This window comes from Neoarius graeffei, chromosome 4, assembly GCF_027579695.1.
Source record: "Neoarius graeffei isolate fNeoGra1 chromosome 4, fNeoGra1.pri, whole genome shotgun sequence".
Classification (NCBI taxonomy): domain Eukaryota; kingdom Metazoa; phylum Chordata; class Actinopteri; order Siluriformes; family Ariidae; genus Neoarius; species Neoarius graeffei.
Genome location: NC_083572.1, coordinates 13147744 through 13170379, shown reverse-complemented (window position 1 = coordinate 13170379; position 22636 = coordinate 13147744). Strand labels below are relative to the sequence as shown.

At 39.5% G+C, this 22636-nt stretch overlaps 1 protein-coding gene across 1 annotated transcript; it reads left to right on the top strand.

The window, feature by feature from the left end:
- Positions 1–713: 713 nt before the first annotated feature.
- Positions 714–22636, top strand: lyl1 (LYL1 basic helix-loop-helix family member). Its single transcript, XM_060918867.1, has 4 exons — positions 714–1286; positions 4267–5095; positions 19305–19399; positions 21718–22636. The coding sequence occupies exons 2-4, from the start codon at positions 4548–4550 to the stop codon at positions 22257–22259; spliced, it is 1185 nt and encodes a 394-aa protein (XP_060774850.1). The 5' UTR covers positions 714–1286; positions 4267–4547; the 3' UTR covers positions 22260–22636.

The window sequence follows — 22636 nt, the reverse complement described above, 5'->3', positions numbered from 1 at the left end:
AGCCTGGGGAACTCATCAATCTAGAACCCAAGCGGTTTCCATGACAACAGGGATCCCAGGTAGAACGGAAGCAAGAACCACGAAAACGCTTCAACAAGCTCTCAATGCAAATGGTTTTAAATGTAGATCAAATCGACATGATGAAATTAATTCCTGCAGGAGGCTGAGAAAGTGGTCATGTCCGGTTCATTTGATGATTTTTTTTAAAAATAATTAAACACCGAAGTTGAATATGTTTTAAAATAGACGTTACCAAGAAGAAACAAGCTGATTCCTTAATAACGAAGAATATCACTGATATTTCATGTCATTGATATTTTGTATTTATGCACATATAGTTGATGTATAAAAATCATTATTCTAATTTGCGTGTGTGTGTGCGCACGTGTGCGTGTTCGGTGTGTGCGGCCATCTTTGGTGTTATTCAACTGTGATGTAAAGCCAGCTTCCTTCTAGCTGTGATCCAAGAACCTCTGGAGTCCAGGACTGACCAGGGAGAGGTGTGTGTGTGTGTGTGTGTGTGTGTGTGTGTGTGTGTGTGTGTTGGGGGTATACTTGGGGGGGGGCCACATTTCCTTATCTAAGGTCCACAGGCGGTTTTTGAGTCTCTTATCAGTGCTCACCATATTGTGTGAGTACATCCTCCTGTCCAGCAGAGAGAGGAAAACTGTTCCCTCTCTCCCTCCCTTCTCTCTCTCTCTCTCTCTGTCTGTGTCTCTCACTCTGTCTGTCTCTCCCTCTCTTTCACCCATCTCTCTCTCTCTCTCTGTAAAGTCCAATACATTCCCATCCAATGGAAATCAACCAGAGCACCATGTCTACTGTGGGATTAGAAGGTAAGGGAAAGAAAGAGAAACAGAGAGAGCGAGGGAACAGGGACTGGAAGCTAAATCCATCACCTGCATCTGCACAATAGGTTCTCAGTGAAGTGATGCACCAGAACCCATAGAACCTGAACCAGTTTTGTGTTTCTTTCATTTTTATTTGTCGATAGTCGCACAGAAATGTGACACCAGTCGGTCGTTTTGGTATTTAACTGTCGCACTCATTCCATTTCTGCTTTAAGGACAGGAAGGTGAACATACAAAAACTGAGAAAGAGCGAGAGAGAGAGAGAGAGAGAGAGAAAGTAAGTTAGTGAGGAGGGAATGAAAGGCGTGATGGAACAGGACGTCGTGTTTGTCACCCAGAAGACAGGCACTCGAGGACATGAAGACACACACCAATAGTGGAGAGTCCAACACGAGTGTGTGTCAAGGTGTGATCAACATTCTCTCCACAAACATGGTAAGTACCTTAAGCAAGCTCTCAATGAGGTTATCAAGGAAGTTGACTTTGTCAACATCGGTTTGTTGTTAGACAGTTAGAGAACTGAACTTTTTTTTTTTAAATGAAATAACTTCACTGATGTACAGTGTATTTACATTTGGCAATCTGGATGGTTAAGATCAAATGGCCACATTTAACGCATAAACGGACATGTTCTTGAGGAACTATATGGTGTTTTAGAGAAAGTAAGCTGTATAGATGTTTCTAAATCCAGCTTAAAACACACTTTGTCACCTTAATCTTGTTAAATCGAAACTGGAAGGCAATACTACAATCACGATCATAGTTTTCAGGCCTTTTATGTTGTTAAAACATACAAAATGTCATAAAAATTTTATTTATATGCATAATAATAATAATAATGACAGCAACAACATAGGCATCTTTAGTACTAATTAGAAATAAGGACTTGACGTGTACTGAACTGCACACTCTTTTCTACATTACATCTTCAAGCAGAATAATCCATGCAATATTCTATCTAGATATAAATCCAAACATGGAATTTAATTTTACTATTAGTACCCTTTCTGTATGTGTCAGGAGATTACATTATAACATGAAATAAATCATGAGTATCTTTTATTCTTCTGTATCTGCAGTCCTGAAAACGATCAACATATTACAATGTCGTGTTGAGACTGAAAATAGCATCCAGATGTAAAGGCATACACGAGCAGATACATCTTCGGCTAAATGTAGCATTAACGCCAGCAGAGACTCGATAATTCATTAAAAAGCTGTCAATCAGTTCAGACAGGAATTAATCCATCGACTTAACTCTATATAACAGCATATAATTCGATAATAATTACCAATGAATTTCATGCAATGATTGTAAATAAACACACTGGCACACACTGGCACCGTTGCCTGATGTACTGTAAATCTTGATAGTGTTAAGTTCGAATATGACATCATACATGACGGTGACTTTCCTTAAACACACTTTTACAGTTTTCTGTTGAACTAAAAACTCCAGAATAATAAGAGATATATTTATGTGCTTAAGCAGAAAGGGGAAACACACTCGGTGAATGGAAGCAGGCATCTGAGAAAGAGGACGAGGGAGGAAAAAGGGGAAGGATCTCGATTGCAAAAGCAAATCATGAATCATTCAAGGCCGGCCGAATTTATCCGTCACCAGTCCTCGCGTATTTATTCGGTCCGAAACAGATGTCATCGGCGGCGCATTGTTTTGTTTTTTGCGGGTGACGAAAGTGAATAAGTCCCTTTGCCTTGATTTATTTTCACGTTCATCAGGGAAAGTAGATGTGTGTTAAATTGAACTCGTTAATCAGCATGGGCCCAAGTAAATAGTTTTGTGTTGTCGCTTGATTTGTCCAAAAATATTGAAATATGGTTGCAAATGATCAAATCCACTCTTAGAAAATGTCGCTTTTGTAGAAAAAAAAAGAGAGACAAAAATGGTTGAAGCATGCAAGACCCAAATACCAAAAATGATATAACAAATAAACTGCATATGTTTTACATCCAGTGACCCCTTTCAATAAAAAAATGTTGGAAATATAATAGATAATAAATTAATTTTAAAAAGTAAGCAATTGTGTACTGTGATTTATTTATTTATTTATTTATTTATTCCTTTATTGGTGGCTTTAGAGATTTTTTCCTGATCATTCCACATATTATTATTATTATTATTATTATTATTATTGAGTTTTGCATCCAGTGACCCCTTTCAATGAAAAAAAAAAGCAAATATAATAAATAATAAATTAATTTTAAAAATTAGGCAATTGTGTACTGTGATGTATGTTTGTTTGTTTGTTTATTCATTTATTGATGGCTTTAGAGAGTTTTCTTCCTGATCATTCCAATTATTATTATTATTATTATTATTATTATCAAATGTTTTGCATCCAGTGACCCCTTTCAATTAAAAACATGTTGGAAATATAATAGATAATAAATAAATTTAAAAAATTAAGCAATTGTGTACTATGATGTATATTTATTTATTCCTTATTTCTTTATTTATTCCTTTATTGGTGGCTTTAGAGATTTTTCTTCCTGATCATTCCATATTATTATTATTATTATTATTATTATTATTATTATTATTATTGTGATTATTATTATTGAGTTTTGCATCCAGTGACCCCTTTCAATGAAAAAAAGTAAATATAATAGATAATGAATTAATTTTAAAAAATCAGGCAATTGTGTCCTGTAATATTTATTTATTTATTTATTTATTTATTTATTCATTCATTCATTCCTTTAATGATGTCTTTAGAGATTTTTCTTCCTGATCTTTCCACATACAGAACCCTGTAACATGTAGATCATATAAATATCTGTATCACATAAACAGCCCTTTTCCTGTTTTATTACAATTGAAATCCATAGAGTCGTGTTGGCGTACAGTATATGTAGATTCATGCACTCATTCAGTTGAACTCAGCAGTCGAGACACTAATACCTGTAGTTAGAAATGACAATCTTGGGTCCATTGCATCTACTTAAACTGTACAGATAAAAAAATCTCACTGCTGAACAATAATTATTTATTTCATGGCTTGCATGTGTGATATTTTGCATGTGTGCACATTTATCGCTTATTATATATACAGGAGTTGATAATGGAAAATGTTGATAATTGTTGAATTTGTGATAGATTTTCAGTTGAATAAATTATCCAAGTGTACTCATATTTAATTAGACATGGTTGTATTTGCATAAAAAATACTTGTAAGAATATGAGCAATCCAGTGGCTAAGACTGATTGTGATTTTTTTATTTTTTAAATGAACCCTATACACCTGTAGTATAAATAAACTATAGCAATAGTAATACACATTGACCTACATAATTAATAAAACTACAGACCCATGTCTATACTCCTGCAGGCCATGGACGCCAATTTTAAGTCTCACATTTCTGCAACTTCTGTTGATCTTTTTTGTTTGTTTAGAGTGGCGTTTGAACTGAAAATAAAACTAAATGCACCCTGGTGAGACTGACAACAAGGGATCTGCAGACTAAACACCGCAGATTGCCTGGCTGAGGCATCCGATAAGAGTATTCACCAGGAAGAATTAAGAAATATTCTGAGAGATGTCATCAACATGCACTGAGCCATACAAGCCAGGACTTTAGAGTGTGTGACGGCAAAGAACACACCTGAAGCACGGACTTGGAGCTCTGTAGTGAGAGAAAGAGAGAGAGAGAGAGAGAGACAGAGAGAAGAAGACCATGATGGAGAAGTTGGACTCCAGTGTATCCCCCTCCCGTGCTCTGTCAATGACTGACCCCTTAACTCCTCCACACACTCACTCTCCGTGCACCAGCAGCCCTGCAGCTAACGAGGCTAATGGTGCCGAGAGCAGCGCGAGCACAAACCCGAGCACTCCTGCTACATCGCAACTTACTGATGCAGAGAAAGCGACAGCAGTTGAACCTGCTACCTCACCCCCAAACACAAGCATCTCTTCCGTTTCCACTTCCACGTCAACATCCAGTTCCACCATCGTCCTTCCGTCTCCTCCCTCTTCATCCCCTGCTCCGTTGCCCCCTAACATCCCTGTGATCAGTCTGGCTCACAGTAAACCCCCTCTGCCCCCAATCCCCATGCCTGCTACTCAGCTCACCACCCTCCACCCCATACCCACAGTGCCACACGGACCCGGAGAATTCCGACTGGCACAGCTAGCCGCCCTCTCTGGGGGTTCGACAGCAACGGTGCCTCCAACTAGAGCTCTCCTGCCTCACCAATACCTGCCTGGACACCCTTTACTCAACAGGTAAGGGCTTAGAGTGCAAGATTTTCTTTATATACACTACCGTTCAAAAGTTTGGGGTCACTTTGAAATGTCCTTATTTTTGAAAGAAAAGCACTGCTCTTTTCAATGAAGATCACTTTAAACTAATCAGAAATGCACTCTATACATTGCTAATGTGGTAAATGACTATTCTAGCTGCAAATGTCTGGTTTTTGGTGCAATATCTCCATAGGTGTATAGAGGCCCATTTCCAGCAACTATCACTCCAGTGTTCTAATGGTACAATGTGTTTGCTCATTGCCTCAGAAGGCTAATGGATGATTAGAAAACCCTTGTACAATCATGTTAGCACAGCTGAAAACAGTTGAGCTCTTTAGAGAAGCTATAAAACTGACCTTCCTTTGAGCAGATTGAGTTTCTGGAGCATCACATTTGTGGGGTCGATTAAATGCTCAAAATGGCCAGAAAAATGGCTTGACTATATTTTCTATTCATTTTACAACTTATGGTGGGAAATAAAAGTGTGACTTTTCATGGAAAACACTAAATTGTCTGGGTGACCCCAAACTTTTGAACGGTAGTGTATCATTATAATACATAGGGCTAAATTACTCAATTCTGATTGGTCAATCAAGGAGGGCTTTTTTCCTTAACACGGGGCCATATTTCTGAAATGCTATTGGCTAGTTCGTTGCTTGGTTACGGTTACAAAGATGAGCAAATTCCGTCAACAAAATGGCCGACTCTGCTGACTCAGCAATGCCGTGTTTCGCTATATTTGACGAAGAAATGATAAACCAATTGAAAGCTGCAAGCGAAAATGAAAATACCAAAAAAAGGACGCATTTTTGGCTTTCCGTGTTTAAGAAACGGGCCGCCCCGCAAAAAAGGCAATTTTAAAACACTGGTATCTCCCCACTCTACCCCTAAAAGAATACTGGCTCACTTCATACCAGCACGTAACCTCTCTGGAGCGCACAACTGCGCGCTTCAACAAGGCCAAACCAAGAACTGTTCAGGCATGGTCAAGCATGACTAGATCTATTCAAGACCTCTTAAAAGAAACCAAGACCCTTGATTAATTTCTGTCTATTATTATTATTATTATTATTATTATTATTATTATTATATTTCATTTTAATTTTGTGTTTTGTAAAAGGGGAATGTTTTTTGTTTTGTTTTTTTCTACTTGTTTGTTAGGTTTTTTGTCTTTTTTGTCTTTTGTTTAGTGTTGTCCAATGACAGTTGACGTACTGTACTGTGTTATCTTACATCTAAAGATTACAATGTCTGTTTGAATTATCAAATCTACCAATAAAAAGAAAAATGTTGATCACAAAAAAAAAGAAATGGGCCGCAGAAAGACAAATAAACGACTCTCTAGTGGCATATGAATGCTGTGAGTTAGACAAGGTGCTATCGCAGTTTTTTTGTGTCATGATGAAAGACGCTTTAGAAACTGATTCAAACATGCAAGATAGTCTCGCGCCCTGATTGGTTCAGAAAACGTGAATGACAAATGTTGTGAACTTGAATGGCCTCCGAAGTATGAATTTGGCTCTGTATATTATAAACAAGTAATCGTATGGTTCCTCGTAAAATTAAGGATCAATTTCACTCGTGATTTCAAAGTTTTGAAATTGCCCTCGTCGACTTTGAAATCACTCGTGAAATTAATCCTTAATTTTACTCGGCTCCATACGATTACCTATACTAATATCACAAACGTTGTCAATCAACCAAGACTGAAATTGGCTTCTTTAGTCAAGGAATCTCACATGCACACCTCTCAGACCATAGTGAGATACGAAGAAATCTTACAGTCTCTGGTTCCTGATGTCATTTGCCCAGCTAAAAAGCATCATAAAAGGCTTTGGTTGGAATTTTAAACTGTATATCACGTATAAAGAGTAATTCGAAGTATTATCACATCCACACAGTACTGTAAAAAATAAAAAGCCTTGGACACCCTTTTTTTTGCATACAAACTTTGCTACAGATTTCTGTTTTTTGACGTCTACATTATTGATTCGGTACAAAAACACTTTAGCGTTCCAAACGTTCATTTTCCAGCACAAAATTAAATTTTGTATCTGAGCTGCATATTACCTACATGAGACCACTTTTCAGATTAAAAAAAGAAAACATAATGAAGGCTGCTGGGTTTTGGTGCAAAATGAAGAAGCGAGTGTGACAGTCAAAGTGTCCAGAAGAACTGTGTCTGGTTCTGGAAGATGCTCAATAAAACCTACAGCTCATTTCCTTATAAAACTGCACTCATTATACCTGAGACTACTATTTTTTTTTTTAAAGCAAAGGGTCGTCTCACACCAAATATTGACTTTGTTTCATTTGTTATGGCTTACTGATTACTGTTTACAGTATTTTTTTAATGATGAAATGAAATGCTTCAATATTTTTAAGCCATTTTTGGTCTACAGCCTTTCTTTACACATGCACATTGTTATATATATATATATATATATATATATATATATATATATACACATACAGTGGGGCAAAAAAGTATTTAGTCAGTCACCAATTGTGCAAGTTCTCCCACTTAAAAAGATGAGAGAGGCCTGTAATTTTCATCATAGGTATACCTCAACTATGAGAGACAAAATGAGAAAAAAAAAATCCAGAAAATCACATTGTCTGATTTTTAAAGAATTTATTTGCAAATTATGGTGGAAAATAAGTATTTGGTCAATAACAAAAATTCATCTCAATACTTTGTTATATACCCTTTGTTGGCAATGACAGAGGTCAAACGTTTTCTGTAAGTCTTCACAAGGTTTTCACACACTGTTGCTGGTATTTTGGCCCATTCCTCCATGCAGATCTCCTCTAGAGCAGTGATGTTTTGGGGCTGTCGCTGGGCAACACGGACTTTCAACTCCCTCCAAAGATTTTCTATGGGGTTGAGATCTGGAGATTGGCTGGGCCACTCCAGGACCTTGAAATGCTTCTTACAAAGCCACTCCTTCGTTGCCCGGGCGGTGTGTTTGGGATCATTGTCATGCTGAAAGACCCAGCCACGTTTCATCTTCAATGCCCTTGCTGATGGAAGGAGGTTTTCACTCAAAATCTCACGATACATGGCCCCATTCATTCTTTCCTTTACACGGATCAGTCGTCCTGGTCCCTTTGCAGAAAAACAGCCCCAAAGCATGATGTTTCCACCCCCATGCTTCACAGTAGGTATGGTGTTCTTTGGATGCAACTCAGCATTCTTTCTCCTCCAAACACGACAAGTTGAGTTTTTACCAAAAAGTTCTATTTTGGTTTCATCTGACCATATGACATTCTCCCAATCCTCTTCTGGATCATCCAAATGCTCTCTAGCAAACTTCAGACGGGCCTGGACACGTACTGGCTTAAGCAGGGGGACACGTCTGGCACTGCAGGATTTGAGTCCCTGGCGGCGTAGTGTGTTACTGATGGTAGCCTTTGTTACTTTGGTCCCAGCTCTCTGCAGGTCATTCACTAGGTCCCCCCGTGTGGTTCTGGGATTTTTGCTCACCGTTCTTGTGATCATTTTGACCCCACGGGGTGAGATCTTGTGTGGAGCCCCAGATCGAGGGAGATTATCAGTGGTCTTGTATGTCTTCCATTTTCTAATAATTGCTAGTTGATTTCTTAACACCAAGCTGCTTACCTATTGCAGATTCAGTCTTCCCAGCCTGCGGCAGGTCTACAATTTTGTTTCTGGTGTCCTTTGACAGCTCTTTGGTCTTGGCCATAGTGGAGTTTGGAGTGTGACTGTTTGAGGTTGTGGACAGGTGTCTTTTATACTGATAACAAGTTCAAACAGGTGCCATTAATACAGGTAACGAGTGGAGGACAGAGGAGCCTCTTAAAGAAGTTGTTACAGGTCTGTGAGAGCCAGAAATCTTGCTTGTTTGTAGGTGACCAAATACTTATTTTACAGAGGAATTTACCAATTAATTCATTAAAAATCCTACAATGTGATTTCCTGGATGCTTTCCCCCCATTCTGTCTCTCATAGTTGAAGTGTACCTATGATGAAAATTACAGGCCTCTCTCATCTATTTAAGTGGGAGAACTTGCACAATTGGTGGCTGACTAAATATTTTTTTGCCCCACTGTATATGCGCTTTATAATTCAGAGCCATTATTAATCAGACCAGCAGTGTCGTCCGTCATTAAAACATAATTATGTTATGTGTCACAAAACACTGATTATGCATGTCTTTTTCTGTGCTCGGTGATGTTTTGGGATTGCCTGACTTCTAAATGCAGAGGAAAAACACTCAAGATAGTCTTCATCTATCAGTTATCTTAGTCAAGTGGATTTTGTATGCAGATGATGATGATGATGTTCTTTTCGCTAAATCCGTGTACGAAGCCGAAAAAGTTTTGAGCATACTCAGTGAGACCTGTAAGCGTTTTGGGCTGACGATATCCTTCAAGAAAACAAAAACGCAGGTGTTGAATGACCAATCCCTTGCGCAGGAGCAAACAGTGCTTAGTATGGACGGCCAGACCATCGAGAATGTGAGAGAATTTAGATATCTTGGGCAGGTTGTAAGCAATACGGAAGATACACCGTGCGGCTAGTGCGACAGCGAAATTTAATGAGTCGAGAATTGTGTTAACAGACTTTAGAGTGTCCATGGCCACTAGAAGAAAGATTGTGGAAGCGTACATTCGTTCGCGATTTATCTACAGCACGCAAGCGTGGCTTCTACTGTAAGTGAGCGTCAAATGGCCAAGCTTGCGGCTTGCTGGGGACAATATCTGCGTAGTATGGTGAAGGGTGGGTGGCGCCGGAAGGATGAAGCATTTCGCTTCGTTTACTCAAAAGAAGACATCTTGGAAATAACAAAGACTGTGGCCATCAGAGATATCATTACTGTGCAGTATCGTAAATGGATTGCTGATGTGTGTAGAGAAGAAAATGCAAGACTCACGTAAAAGGTCTTATTTGCATTGCTGACAAGAAAATTCTACAGAGAACCCTGGCTAAAGATCGGCAACCTGTTGGGGATCATGACCAAACAGGCAAAGAGGGCCACGCAGTCCAAACTTGAGTTTAGGAAACTCATTGAGACATGTTTTGGCCTGGCTCCGGGGTAACTATTGTCACTTAAGGAGAACTACACTGTACTGTACTGTACTGTTGAATCGTTATACATTGTGTGTCATCAAAGAATTACTCTAATTAAACACTATGGGCCAAGTGTGTGTGTGTGTGTGTGTGTGTGTGTGTGTGTGTGTACTAGTGCATCTCAAAAAATTAGAATATTGTGAAAAAGTTCAATATTTTCCATCAGTTATTTAAGAAAGTGAAAATGTTATATATTATAGACTCATTACACATAAACTAAAATGTTTCAAGCATTTTTCTATTTTAATTTTAATCAGTATGGCATACAGTACAAAAACATTAAAAACCCATCTCAAAATATTAGAATATTTCATTTCGAGTTTGAGTAAAACAGTATGAACACAGTGTATCTCTCGGTCTAGTTCAGTACACACAACCACAATCATGGGGAAGACTGCTGACTTGACTGTTGTCCAGAAGATGATCACTGATGCCCTCCACAAGGAGGGTAAGCCACAAAAGATCATTGCTGAAAAGGGTGGCTGGAAAAGGTGCACAAGCAACAGGGATGGCCGCAGTCTTGAGAGGATTGTCAAGAAAGTTGATTCAAGAACTTGGGAGAGCTTCACAAGGAGTGGACTGAGGCTGGTGTCAGTGTATCAAGACCCATCACGAACAGACATCTTCAAGAAAGGGAATACAACTTTCGCATTCCTAATATCGAGCTACTCCTGAGCCAGAGACAATGTCAGAAGTGTCTTATCTGGGCTAAGGAGAGAAAGAAATGGATTGTTGCTCAGTGGTCCAAAGTCCTCTTTTCAGATGAAAGTACATTTTGCATTTAATTTGGAAATCACGGTTCTAGAGTCTGGAGGAAGAGTGGAGAGGCACAGAATCCAAGGTGTTTGAAGCCCAGTGTGAAGTTTCCACAGTCTGTGATGATTTGGGGTGCCATGTCATCTGCTGGTGTTGGTCCACTGTATTTTATCAAGTCCAAAGTCAACACAGCCATCTACCAGGAGATTTTAGAGCACTTCATGCTTCCATCTGCTGACGAGCTTTTTGGAAATGCTGATTTCCTTTTCCAGCAGGACTTAGCACCTACCCACAGTGCCAAAACTACTACCAAATGGTTTGCTGACCATGATATTACTGTGTTTGATTGGCCAGCCAACTTGCCTGACCTGAACCCCATAGAGAATCTATGGGGTATTGTCAAGAGGAAGATGAGAAACACCCGACCCAAAAATACAGATACGCTGAAGGCCACTATCAAAGCAACCTGGGCTTCAATAACACCTCAGCAGTGCCACAGACTGATCACCTCCATGCCACACCGCATTGATACAGTAATTCATGGTAAAGGAGCCCCAACCACGTATTGAGTGTATAAATGAATATACTTTTCAGAAGTTGGACATTTCTGTATTGTAAATCCTTTTTTTGATTGATCTTAGGGAATATTCTAATAATTTGAGATACTGGATTTCTGATTTGCATGAGCTATAAGCCATAATCATCAAAATTAAAACAAAAAAGGCTTTAAATATTTCACTTTACATGTAATGAATATAGAATATATGAAAGTTTACCTTTCTGAATTAAATTATGAAAAAAAGGAACTTTTTCATGGTATTCTAATTTTTTGAGATGCACTAGTATATAGCAGGAGACACAGCACAAAACACAACTTAAAGCAATAAACATTCAGTTTTCACTTGGTTGGTTTTAGGAGGCGAACAAAATCACAAGCAAATCTGGCCAACGCAAAATTTCCAAAATTGAATGCAATCTGTAATCAGTCGCACGTTCCATTTCTACACTCTTCTTTTTTTCACTGACTTTTCACTGTTTACAAGATCCATCCTCTTATTTATTTGTATGTGAAGTAGAAGAGCTTGACCATAAGCGTTTGCTAGGCATATAACAATTCACGGTTCAATTCGATTCACGATATTTTTGAAAAAAAAAAAAGTTCAGTTCGGAAAATGTTATTGGCAAAAAAAAAGCTAAAGTAAATTTTCCTATTCTTTGTTAACTTAAATATTCATAATAATTTTAAAAAATGTTTCATGTTATAATAACATGGCCTGAAGGTCAGAGAAGCAACCTTAGGCCCAGGGGGTCGCCGGTTTGATTCCTGGGACCGGCAGGGAAAATATGAGGAGAGTTGAGTGAATGAACAGCACTTTCCCCTCCCTCTGTATCATGCCTGAAGTGCCCTTGAGCAAGGCACCTAACCCCTAACTGCTCCCTGGGTGCTGTAGCATGGCTGCCCACTGCTCTGGGTATGTGTGTGTGCTCATTGCTCACTTGTGTGTGTTCACTGCTTCAGATGGGTTAAATGCAGAGGAGGAATTTCACTGTGATTGCATGTACATCTGACAAATAAAAGCCTCTTCTTCTTCTCTAACCAGCAATAATTATTTACCCACATTCCTAAAGGTTGGAGTAAAATATAATAGCCTGTTAACTAAAATATTCCTTTTATTAAAAAAAAGTCAATAACAAAAATCTTAATGAACATTTATCAACATTTATACTCCCTCCATTTGCTTTTCTTTTCTTTCGCTTTCAGCAGTCTGTAAAACGAGAGCTTCGATTTTTCTTTCCCATTTTAGATCTGTTTTGTGTGTGTGTGTTTGTTTGTGTGTTTTTGTAGCATTAAAGCTGTGTCACTTCCAGCTGTGGTGAAGCCACATGCATTCCTGCTATTGTACATTCTTGCACTCTCTGCACAATGGTGTAGTGGTTAGAACTGTTGCCTCACAGCAAGAAGGTTCTGGGTTCGAGCCCAGCGGCCAACGAAGGCCTTTCTCTGTGGAGTTTGCATGTTCTCCCCGTGTCTACGTGGGTTTCCTCCGGGTGCTCCGGTTTCCCCCACAGTCCAAAGACATGCAAGTTAGGTTAACATGGAGCAGCCATGGCCTGAGGTTGGACTGAAGTGCCTTTGAGCAAGGCACCTAACCCACAACTGCTCCCCGGGTGCTGTAGCGTAGCTGCCCACTGCTCTGGGTGTGTGTGTGTGTGCTTATTGCTCACTTGTGTGTGTTCACTGCTTCAGATGGGTGAAATGCAGAGAAAGAATTTCACTGTGTGCTTAAGTCTGTTCTTGAGTGTACGTGCACATGTGTTTCTTGGCTTGAAACGGTGCAATTATAGCTTGGAAAAACTAACAGCTTGACAATATTCACGATTAATTTTTTTAATTTCATCAATTCAAATTGTCATAAATTTGTATCACGATTAATCGTTGCACGATATATCGTTTCATACCTAGCATTTCTACATAAGATTGCACACAAGCTTTTTCACCCACAGTGCAGACTAATTGTGCGAAGAAACTGGTTTAAACAGATTAAAAATTCTGGACCTTTGAGGTTCTTGTACAGTTACAAAGTAAATACAATAGAATTGAGTAGAATAGTGTTTTATCAAACTAATACAGTGAAATTAGGTTTACATATGTTGCAGAGAATAAGTATGCCATAGAAATAATAGAATACTGTACATAATAGGAAGAAATGTCCAACAAACAATTATATACGAGTTATAAGATAAGCAGTCATAAATTATTAATCACATATTACATATTATGTTGAGACTAATGTGTCTCTAGTAAGAAAAAAAATATGAGTCCACAACAATTTGTTGTATTGCGAGGGCCTTTCTTTGTGGAGTTTGCATGTTCTCCCCGTGTCCGCGTGGGTTTCCTCCGGGTGCTCCGGTTTCCCCCACAGTCCAAAGACATGCAGGTTAGGTTAACTGGTGACTCTAAATTGACCGTAGGTGTGAATGTGAGTGTGAATGGTTGTCTGTGTCTATGTGTCAGCCCTGTGATGACCTGGCGACTTGTCCAGGGTGTACCCCGCCTTTCGCCCGTAGTCAGCTGGGATAGGCTCCAGCTTGCCTGCGACCCTGTAGAACAGAATAAAGCGGCTAGAGATAATGAGATGAGATAATATTCATCATCAGCATGTGAGAAATGTTTAAACAGCTCTGGATGGGATATTAGTTTTTATTCTATCCACTTTCACTGGATATGAGCAATCGCATGCTCTGATTGGCTACTCTGCTATGAGGATATCAGCTCATATACCGTGAGTAGAGAAAAACAAAATGGCGGAGCATGTTGCTGAACCAACCGAGGACGAAATAAAAACTCTACTTGAAAACAAAACCACAAAAATACAAAAAAAAAGCAACAAAATACGGAATAAAAGTATTTGATGGTAAGAACGTATCTTTTTTATTTTCAAGAATTATTATTATTATAGCATTTTTCATAAATTGCTCCTGTCATTTTGCCGGTTTGTTAAGCGGAAATGATTTTGTCGGATGTTTTGTATAAAGTTTTTATTGATTGAATTTGGAAAAAAGAAAAATGCTCCGTTTCTCAAAATCCAGTGAATGTGGAGAGAATAAAACAGTTATTCCACTCAATCTCGTCGTACATGGCTTATAGCCGACTCGGTGCTACGTGCCTCGTCGGCTATCAGCTCATGTACGACTCGATTTTGTGGAATAACTGTTAAATAACTTTTTCCAGATATTTTACGTATGTTTGGTATAATTATATCAGATTGGCATGCCAGGAGGTGTGCATCATCACATGGTCAAATACCCATGAAAACCTAAGAAGAAGAATATTGCTGTTGTGAACTATATTCATACTAAAGTCCATGAACTAGCATTATTTAATTTGTTTAGGCTTAACCTACCCCTACTTTTTATCTCTTATAGTGCCTTTAGGGTATCTGAAAGTATTTCTTTAACCATTTATCACCTATGGAATTAAATCGAGTACTGCTGCACAACAAAATATACTCTTGTAACTACTGATGCTGTGTGACAAACCCGAGGCAAACTCTGCTCTCCTGCTACAACCAACTACAGTTTGAATTGGCTTTGGTTCAGATGTTATTGACGAAGCCTCATTTATTGACACCACCCTATAAACAAGGCAGGAACATATTAGACTGATGTTGATCCAACATTGGCTGTTTTCAGGGGTGCCAAATTGGCTTTTCACCATTCAGAATGATCTTCTCTTGATCTTTGTTCTTACAATATTTTCTGGACATTAGGGAGGGGGGAAAAAAAACCAGCAACTGATTACTACAACAACAACCCGTGACTTATTGCACAAGCCTTTGTCTGCCTTCTTTGGTTCCCTTGCAGTGCCGTGCTACAAATTTCTTTCTACTGCTGTTATGTAAACACTGCAATTCTCTGATACAATTTCTATATTGTGCAAGAAAAGTGTGCAGGCTGATTGAAGGACCATCGTACAAAGTGTCCTGTTTCTCTGCATATATATCAGAAAGGGGGAAAAAAAAAACATGAGTTCAGTGACTTGTTGGTGCCACATGGTTTGAGTATTTCAGAAACGGCTGATCTCCTTGGATTTTATGTACGACAGTCTTAAAAGTTTGCACAAAACAAAAAAGTATTCAGTGGAAATACCTTGTTGATGACAGAGATCAGAGGAGAATGGCCAGATTTGTTCAACCTGACTGGGAGGCTATCATCATCATCATCAATGGTCCCTGTCAGTTCGAAAATGGGGGACCCGTGTAGCCCTTTCGTGGCACTTCTTGCGTCTCTCTTCTGCCATAGACGTCAACCCGGCTTCGCAGAACTGCTTTCCCTTATAGACCTGCGATCTCCAGGCCTGGTGGTCCAAGGACTGGCTGTCAAATCCAAAGATTTTGAGATTTTCCTTAGCGCAGTCTTTCCATCTCTTCCTTGGTCTTCCCCTAGAAGGTATGCCGTGTCTCAATTCTCCAAACAGCAATTGCTTGGGAATTCTATTGTCATCCATCCAGGATACGTGGCCGAGCCATCGGATCCTGTTGCCTCTGAGAATGCTCTCTATCCTTGTTGTTTTTGCCCATTGCAGCATTTCAGTGTTGATCACACACTGCCACCATTTCATATTTAGGAACTGACGGAGAGATCTGGGAGGCTACGATAACTCCAAAAAACACTCTTTACAACCATGGCGAGCAGATAAGCATCACAACACTATGCAACAATTTGATCAATGCATGACATTTAATGTGTGAAAAGATCATGCTTAGTTACCTCCACTAACTTTGTTGGAGGAGGTTATGTTTTTGCCCCCATTTGTTTGCCTGTTCCCAACATAACTCAAAAAGTAGTGAACGGATTTGGATGAAATGTGGTGGAAAGGTGATCCATGGGCAAAGGAACAATTGATTAGATTTCATGCAAATACAAACATGATCTTTGCAGGAAGATCTTTATAGGAAGCCTAGGAAAGATTTTTTTTTTTTTAAGTGTGTGATACATACACACACATAATACCAGTGAAATGTTTTTATGGTTTGCTAAAATCAAGGTTTCAAAAAATAGGCAATAAACCCCACTTTTTTTCTGTCGTTGGCATCTAATAGGCTTCACAAATGACATCTATATATGTAGATGTAGTTTTTTTTAAAAAATAAATGTAATTCACAAAGTTGCAGAGAAACAGGATGTTTGGGACCATCAGCTGTACATGCAAAGTGTTTCTGAGGCTGTAGGAAGATTACAATTTAGAAAACCTTTTGTAAATATTTTGCAACATCTATCTATAGAGGATATTACACGGTTGCGCAAAGTGGTGAACATATTCATGAATGAGCAAAGCAAACAAGTGAAATATTTTTCAACACGAGAAGATAAACTTCATATCTTAGCATCACCGTGTAATGTTCTTTATATTATATGGACACATCCACACACACAAAAAAATGCACGTTAATCAAAACAATTTTAATTTTGAACTGGTTCACCATTTTGACAACGTGCTTCAATTCAGCGGGAAAACACTGTGAGTGATGTCATCGGAGTAAAATATTGGGGATTATTATACAAACAGGACACTTTTTCGATGGAATAAAAACACGTGTTCTATTCCTTTCTAGCCGGTTTCATTCATTTGGTTCGATAGCATGCAATATTGTTAGCATATCGCTTATCCTATGTGTATTACGTCACTCTATCCAATGGAGAATGAGCGTTGAATACAGTTTACAATATCGCATGGTTGTCAAGACAACATGATGTCACACGTCGGAGACATAAAACTTCTGTGCTAGCGAACAACTGGGACGATTTGTCAACAAATATGGCCACCAGGTTTGCTTGGTTAAATACGGAAGATTTTGAGAGAATTTTGAAAGAGAAAGACATGTTGAACACCCGAAAGGAATGTGTATACATAATAATAATAATAATAATAATAATAATATTGGCTGGCTTTTTTTCGTGGTATATCAGATATATTCCATTCAGCTACTCACCTTCGACTTGGGGCGGCACGGTGGTGTAGTGGTTATCACTGTCGCCTCACAGCAAGAAGGTCCGGGTTCAAGCCCCGTGGCCGGCGAGGGCCTTTCTGTGCGGAGTTTGCATGTTCTCCCCGTGTCCGCGTGGGTTTCCTCCGGGTGCTCCGGTTTCCCCCACAGTCCAAAGACATGCAGGTTAGGTTAACTGGTGACTCTAAATTGACCGTAGGTGTGAATGTGAGTGTGAATGGTTGTCTGTGTCTATGTGTCAGCCCTGTGATGACCTGGCGACTTGTCCAGGGTGTACCCCGCCTTTCGCCCGTAGTCAGCTGGGATAGGCTCCAGCTTGCCTGCGACCCTGTAGAACAGGATAAAGCGGCTACAGATAATGAGATGAGACCTTCGACTTGTTCAATATCACGCTAGCTGAATGGAATATATCTGATATACCACTCAACACCAGCCAATATTATTTAAATATGTCAATCGGATCCGTGATGTATTTCGTATGAAAAATGCGAGTTTTTCAACACGAGAAGATAAACTTCATATCTTCAAGCCAACGTGTGAATTTCTTTTTATTATATCAACACATTCACAAACAAAAAGTACCCAAATTTATCAAAACAGTTCATCAATTTCCTCATGAGTGACATATCGAGATTTACATCACGGTTTTGGTTCTCCATGTCCCAGATGGTGTTCGTATAAAAAATACGAGTGGCGTATTTCCCAATAAAACACTCGTTCCCATATATATATATTGGTATATGCATGATATACAAATGTCCTACATAAAGTGCTTCTGAAGCATATGAAGAGCTTTAAACTGCTCGTTTGGACAGTGAAGAAGACCAAACATGTGAATATGATCTCTTTCACCTCCATGATTCACTAGATACACTACCGTTCAAAATTTTAGGGTCACTTTGAAATGTCCTTATTTTTGAAAGAAAAGCACTGTTCTTTTCAATGAAGATCACTTTAAACTAATCAGAAATCCACTCTATACATTGCTAATGTGGTAAATGACTATTCTAGCTGCAAATGTGTGGTTTTTGGTGCAATATCTCCATAGGTGTATAGAGGCCCATTTCCAGCAACTCTCACTCCAGTGTTCTAATGGTACAATGTGTTTGCTCATTGCCTCAGAAGGCTAATGGATGATTAGAAAACCCTTGTACAATCATGTTAGCACAGCTGAAAACATTTGAGCTCTTTAGAGAAGCTATAAAACTGACCGTCCTTTGAGCAGATTGAGTTTCTGGAGCATCACATTTGTGGGGTCGATTAAATGCTCAAAATGGCCAGAAAAATGTCTTGACTATATTTTCTATTCATTTTACAACTTATGGTGGTAAATAAAAGTGTGACTTTTCATGGAAAACACAAAATTGTCTGGGTGACCCCAAACTTTTGAACGGTAGTGTATAATGAGGTCAAGTTCCTCGAAACACTTCAAGAAAAACAGAGATGTTGAAAAGGTTCTAATTTAACAAGCAGCCTGAATTTCACAAACTGTCGCACGGTCCTGTGTCTGGAACGGGTAAAGATCTACATCGACTCTATCAATCATTCGCTATACAGATGTAATGAAGTCAGGTCTTGACTGGTCACATCATCTCAATCAAAACACAGGAACTCATTAAACCCAAGATAATTGCTTTTTATGGATTTCTTTCCCCTTCCATGAAACAGTGGTTAAACTGTGTAATTTGTTACAGAAACCTGTTTTTGTTTCTTGGGAGCAGATTACAAGATTACAAATGACCACATTAATGACCATCTTTAAAATATGTTGTTGTTTTTTTTTTTTTTTTGTGTGTGTTAAGTTAATCTGTTTTGGTTTTATCTCTTGCAGCTCTTTCCTTAGTCCCTCCAGTAGTTATGGTTTCTTCAGCAACAACCGTGTTAAGAGAAGACCGTCATCCCATTTTGAATTGGATCTCACTGATTGTAAGTTAGAACATTCCACTGGCCTCTCTACTCCAACGGTTCTCGAAGTGGGGTCTTGGGAACCCCAGGGATCTGTGAAGCACAACCATTCATTTTTTGTTTCCTTGACTGGAAAAATTTGAGAACCCATGTTCTAGTCCACTTTAATGTTCATGCTGTCATTAACGGTTTAGATTAAGGTGAAAGACAGAGTTAGTCATCATAGACATAGGATATCCAATGGAACCATGAGATTGAATAACTATTTAATGCACAGTATACACAGAGTGGTAGTTTCAGTCTTGTTCAAAGCTCTTCTATCCCAAAGAACTGATTCACAGCGTAAAATTGAATTCGGTTCCACCACCAGAATGCTGCCTCGTCTGGAACCGGCGACCAGCTCTGTGGCACATCACACACTTTGACCTGGTGTTTTGTCACCATGAAATTTAAACTCGAGCTACTTTTAATCGCCATCATTGAAATGACAATATGTGAGGGTTTTTTTAAAAAAAAAAAGATATATATAATAAACACTTGTGAATCAGTAGTCTGAAGAAGGACGCTAACTTTAATGATTCTTAAAGTCTGAAAGTTAACTTGTACAATCAATCATCTGTAACATTTTTGTTTATCATCCATTACTGGCACACATAATTATGTAAGAGCTTAAACTGGTAGAAACATGGTTCAGTTCTTAAAAAGGTTTGCTGTTTCCCTGAATCAGCACAGCACCAATACTGCTTCAGTAGTTCCCTCAACTTGTACAGTTTCACAATCACTCCTCTTAGCACTGTTGGCTGAAGATGTAGCCTGTATGCTTGTCTTCGGCTAAAATCTAATTATACATCCAGAGACACTTTTTCGATGGAATAAAAACATGTGTTCTATTCCCTTCTAGCAGGTTTCATTCATTTGGTTTGATAGCATGCAATATTGTTAGCATATCGCTTATCTTACATGTATTACACCACTGTACCCGATGGAGAATGAGCGTTGAATATAGTTTATGATATTGCATGGTTGTCAAGACAACATGATGTCACATATCGGAGATGTAAAACTTCCCTACTAGCGAGTGACTGTGACAATTTGTAAACAAACATGGCTGCCGGGTTTGCTTCGTTAAATATGGAAAATTTTGAGAGAATTTTGAAAGACGCGTTGAACACCTGAAAGGAATGTGTATAGATAATAATAATAACAATATTGGCTGGGGCGGCATGGTGGTGTAGTGGTTAGCGCTGTCGCCTCACAGTAAAAAAGTCCGGGTTCGAGCCCCGTGGCCGGCGAGGGCCTTTCTGTGTGGAGTTTGCATGTTCTCCCCGTGTCCATGTGGGTTTCCTCCGGGTGCTCCGGTTTCCCCCACAGTCCAAAGACATGCAGGTTAGGTTAACTGGTGACTCTAAATTGACCGTAGCTGTGAATGTGAGTGTGAATGGTTGTCTGTGTCTATGTGTCAGCCCTGTGATGACCTGGCGACTTGTCCAGGGTGTACCCCGCCTTTCGCCCGTAGTCAGCTGGGATAGGCTCCAGCTTGCCTGCGACCCTGTAGAACAGGATAAAGCGGCTACAGATAATGAGATGAGATGAGATATTGGCTGGCTTTTTTTTGTGGTATATCAGATATATTCCATTCAGCTACTCGTCTAATATCATGCTAGGTGAATGGAATATGATATACCACTCAGTGCCGTCCATCCATTATCTATAACCGCTTATCCTGGGCAGAGTTGCACGCAAGCTGGAGCCTATCCCAGCTGACTATGGGTGAGAGGCGGGGTACACCCTGGACAAGTCGCCAGATCATCGCAGAGCTGACACAGAGACAAACAACCATTCACACTCACGTTCACACCTACGGTCAATTTAGAGCCACCAATTAGCCTAACCTGCATGTCTTTGGACTGTGGAGGAAACCCACGCAGACACGGGGAGAACATGCAAATTCCACACAGAAAGGCCCCCGTCAGCCACTGGGCTCGAACCCAGAACCTTCTAGCTATGAGATGACAGTGCTAACCACTACACCACCCAACGCCAGCCAATATTGACAATGGAACAATTAGACTATTGCATTCAGTCACAAGATCAAATTGATGGCACAATAAGAATAATATGGGGAAAACTATTATTGATTCCAAAAAAGAAACTTTCTGTCTATTTTTGTCTTTTTATCTATCTTTGGTCATTTAGACCAGCCGCTCCTGGCTGCAATGTGTGTCATGGTTTTGATCATGGTTTGATTATCACATAACATGAAGTCATGTTTCTGTGGATTATGGATAACATGTATACCATAGCTGTTCATGTGACATGTGTTTGTGTTTCTCTCTCAGGTCCTCCTCAGAAGCTGGCCAGGCGTGTTTTCACGAACAGCCGTGAGCGCTGGCGTCAGCAGAATGTCAACGGTGCTTTCTCGGAGCTCCGAAAGCTCATCCCCACACACCCACCAGACAAGAAGCTGAGCAAGAATGAGATCCTGCGGCTTGCCATGAAGTACATCAACTTTCTGGTGAAGTTGCTGAATGACCAGGCCAACGACAGCACGGAGGAGGACAAGAGCAAGATGAAAGGCACAAACGAAACAATGGGCAATGGCGACAGTCATGCCCTGCACCCAGCATGTCCCACAGAGAGCACTTCGCCACTTCCTGCTGTTCACCTGGCATTAGTCACTTCTCACCGTAACAGAGACTCCATGGATTCAGTCATCGCTTTGACCACGTCACCCAGCTCCAGTTGCTACGGCGACACGGACAGCGAGGAAACTTTAGGCTCACAGAATTTAGGGATTGTTAAGACGAGTGTCAGTGAAGGGATGATGGAAAAGATGAAGGAACAGATACAAACTGTTATGGCGTCCGGATACCACCGGTGACATCACCTGTGACATCATGTTCAAACACTGGAGCACAAACTGACAAAAAGAGAAACAACTGGTCAAAATATATATAGTGCATATGTGTGTGTGGTTTTTTTTTAAATGGAATTGTGCGATTATTATTATTATTATTATTATTATTATTATTATTATTATGATGTTTGAATTTAGATGTTGGTTCCTTCCCTCCATAACAATGTTTAAACTGAGATGTTTTAATATTTTGATAGTTTGAGTGTGTACAGATTAATTATTAGCATCTGAGAGGTAATCACGTTTGACTCACACGTGTTGTCATTGTCATGTTGTGGCACTTTGAAGCTCTTCATATGGGTTCCCTTCAAGGAAAAATAAACACGCTGTGTATCTGGAGA

Excerpts from the sequence above, each read along its gene's own strand:
- lyl1 (XM_060918867.1), top strand. The coding sequence starts at position 4,548 with ATGATGGAGAAGTTGGACTCCAGTGTATCCCCCTCCCGTGCTCTGTCA. Across the intron at positions 5,096-19,304 it reads GGACACCCTTTACTCAACAG|CTCTTTCCTTAGTCCCTCCA; the intron begins GTAAGGGCTTAG and ends TATCTCTTGCAG. Across the intron at positions 19,400-21,717 it reads TGAATTGGATCTCACTGATT|GTCCTCCTCAGAAGCTGGCC; the intron begins GTAAGTTAGAAC and ends TTTCTCTCTCAG.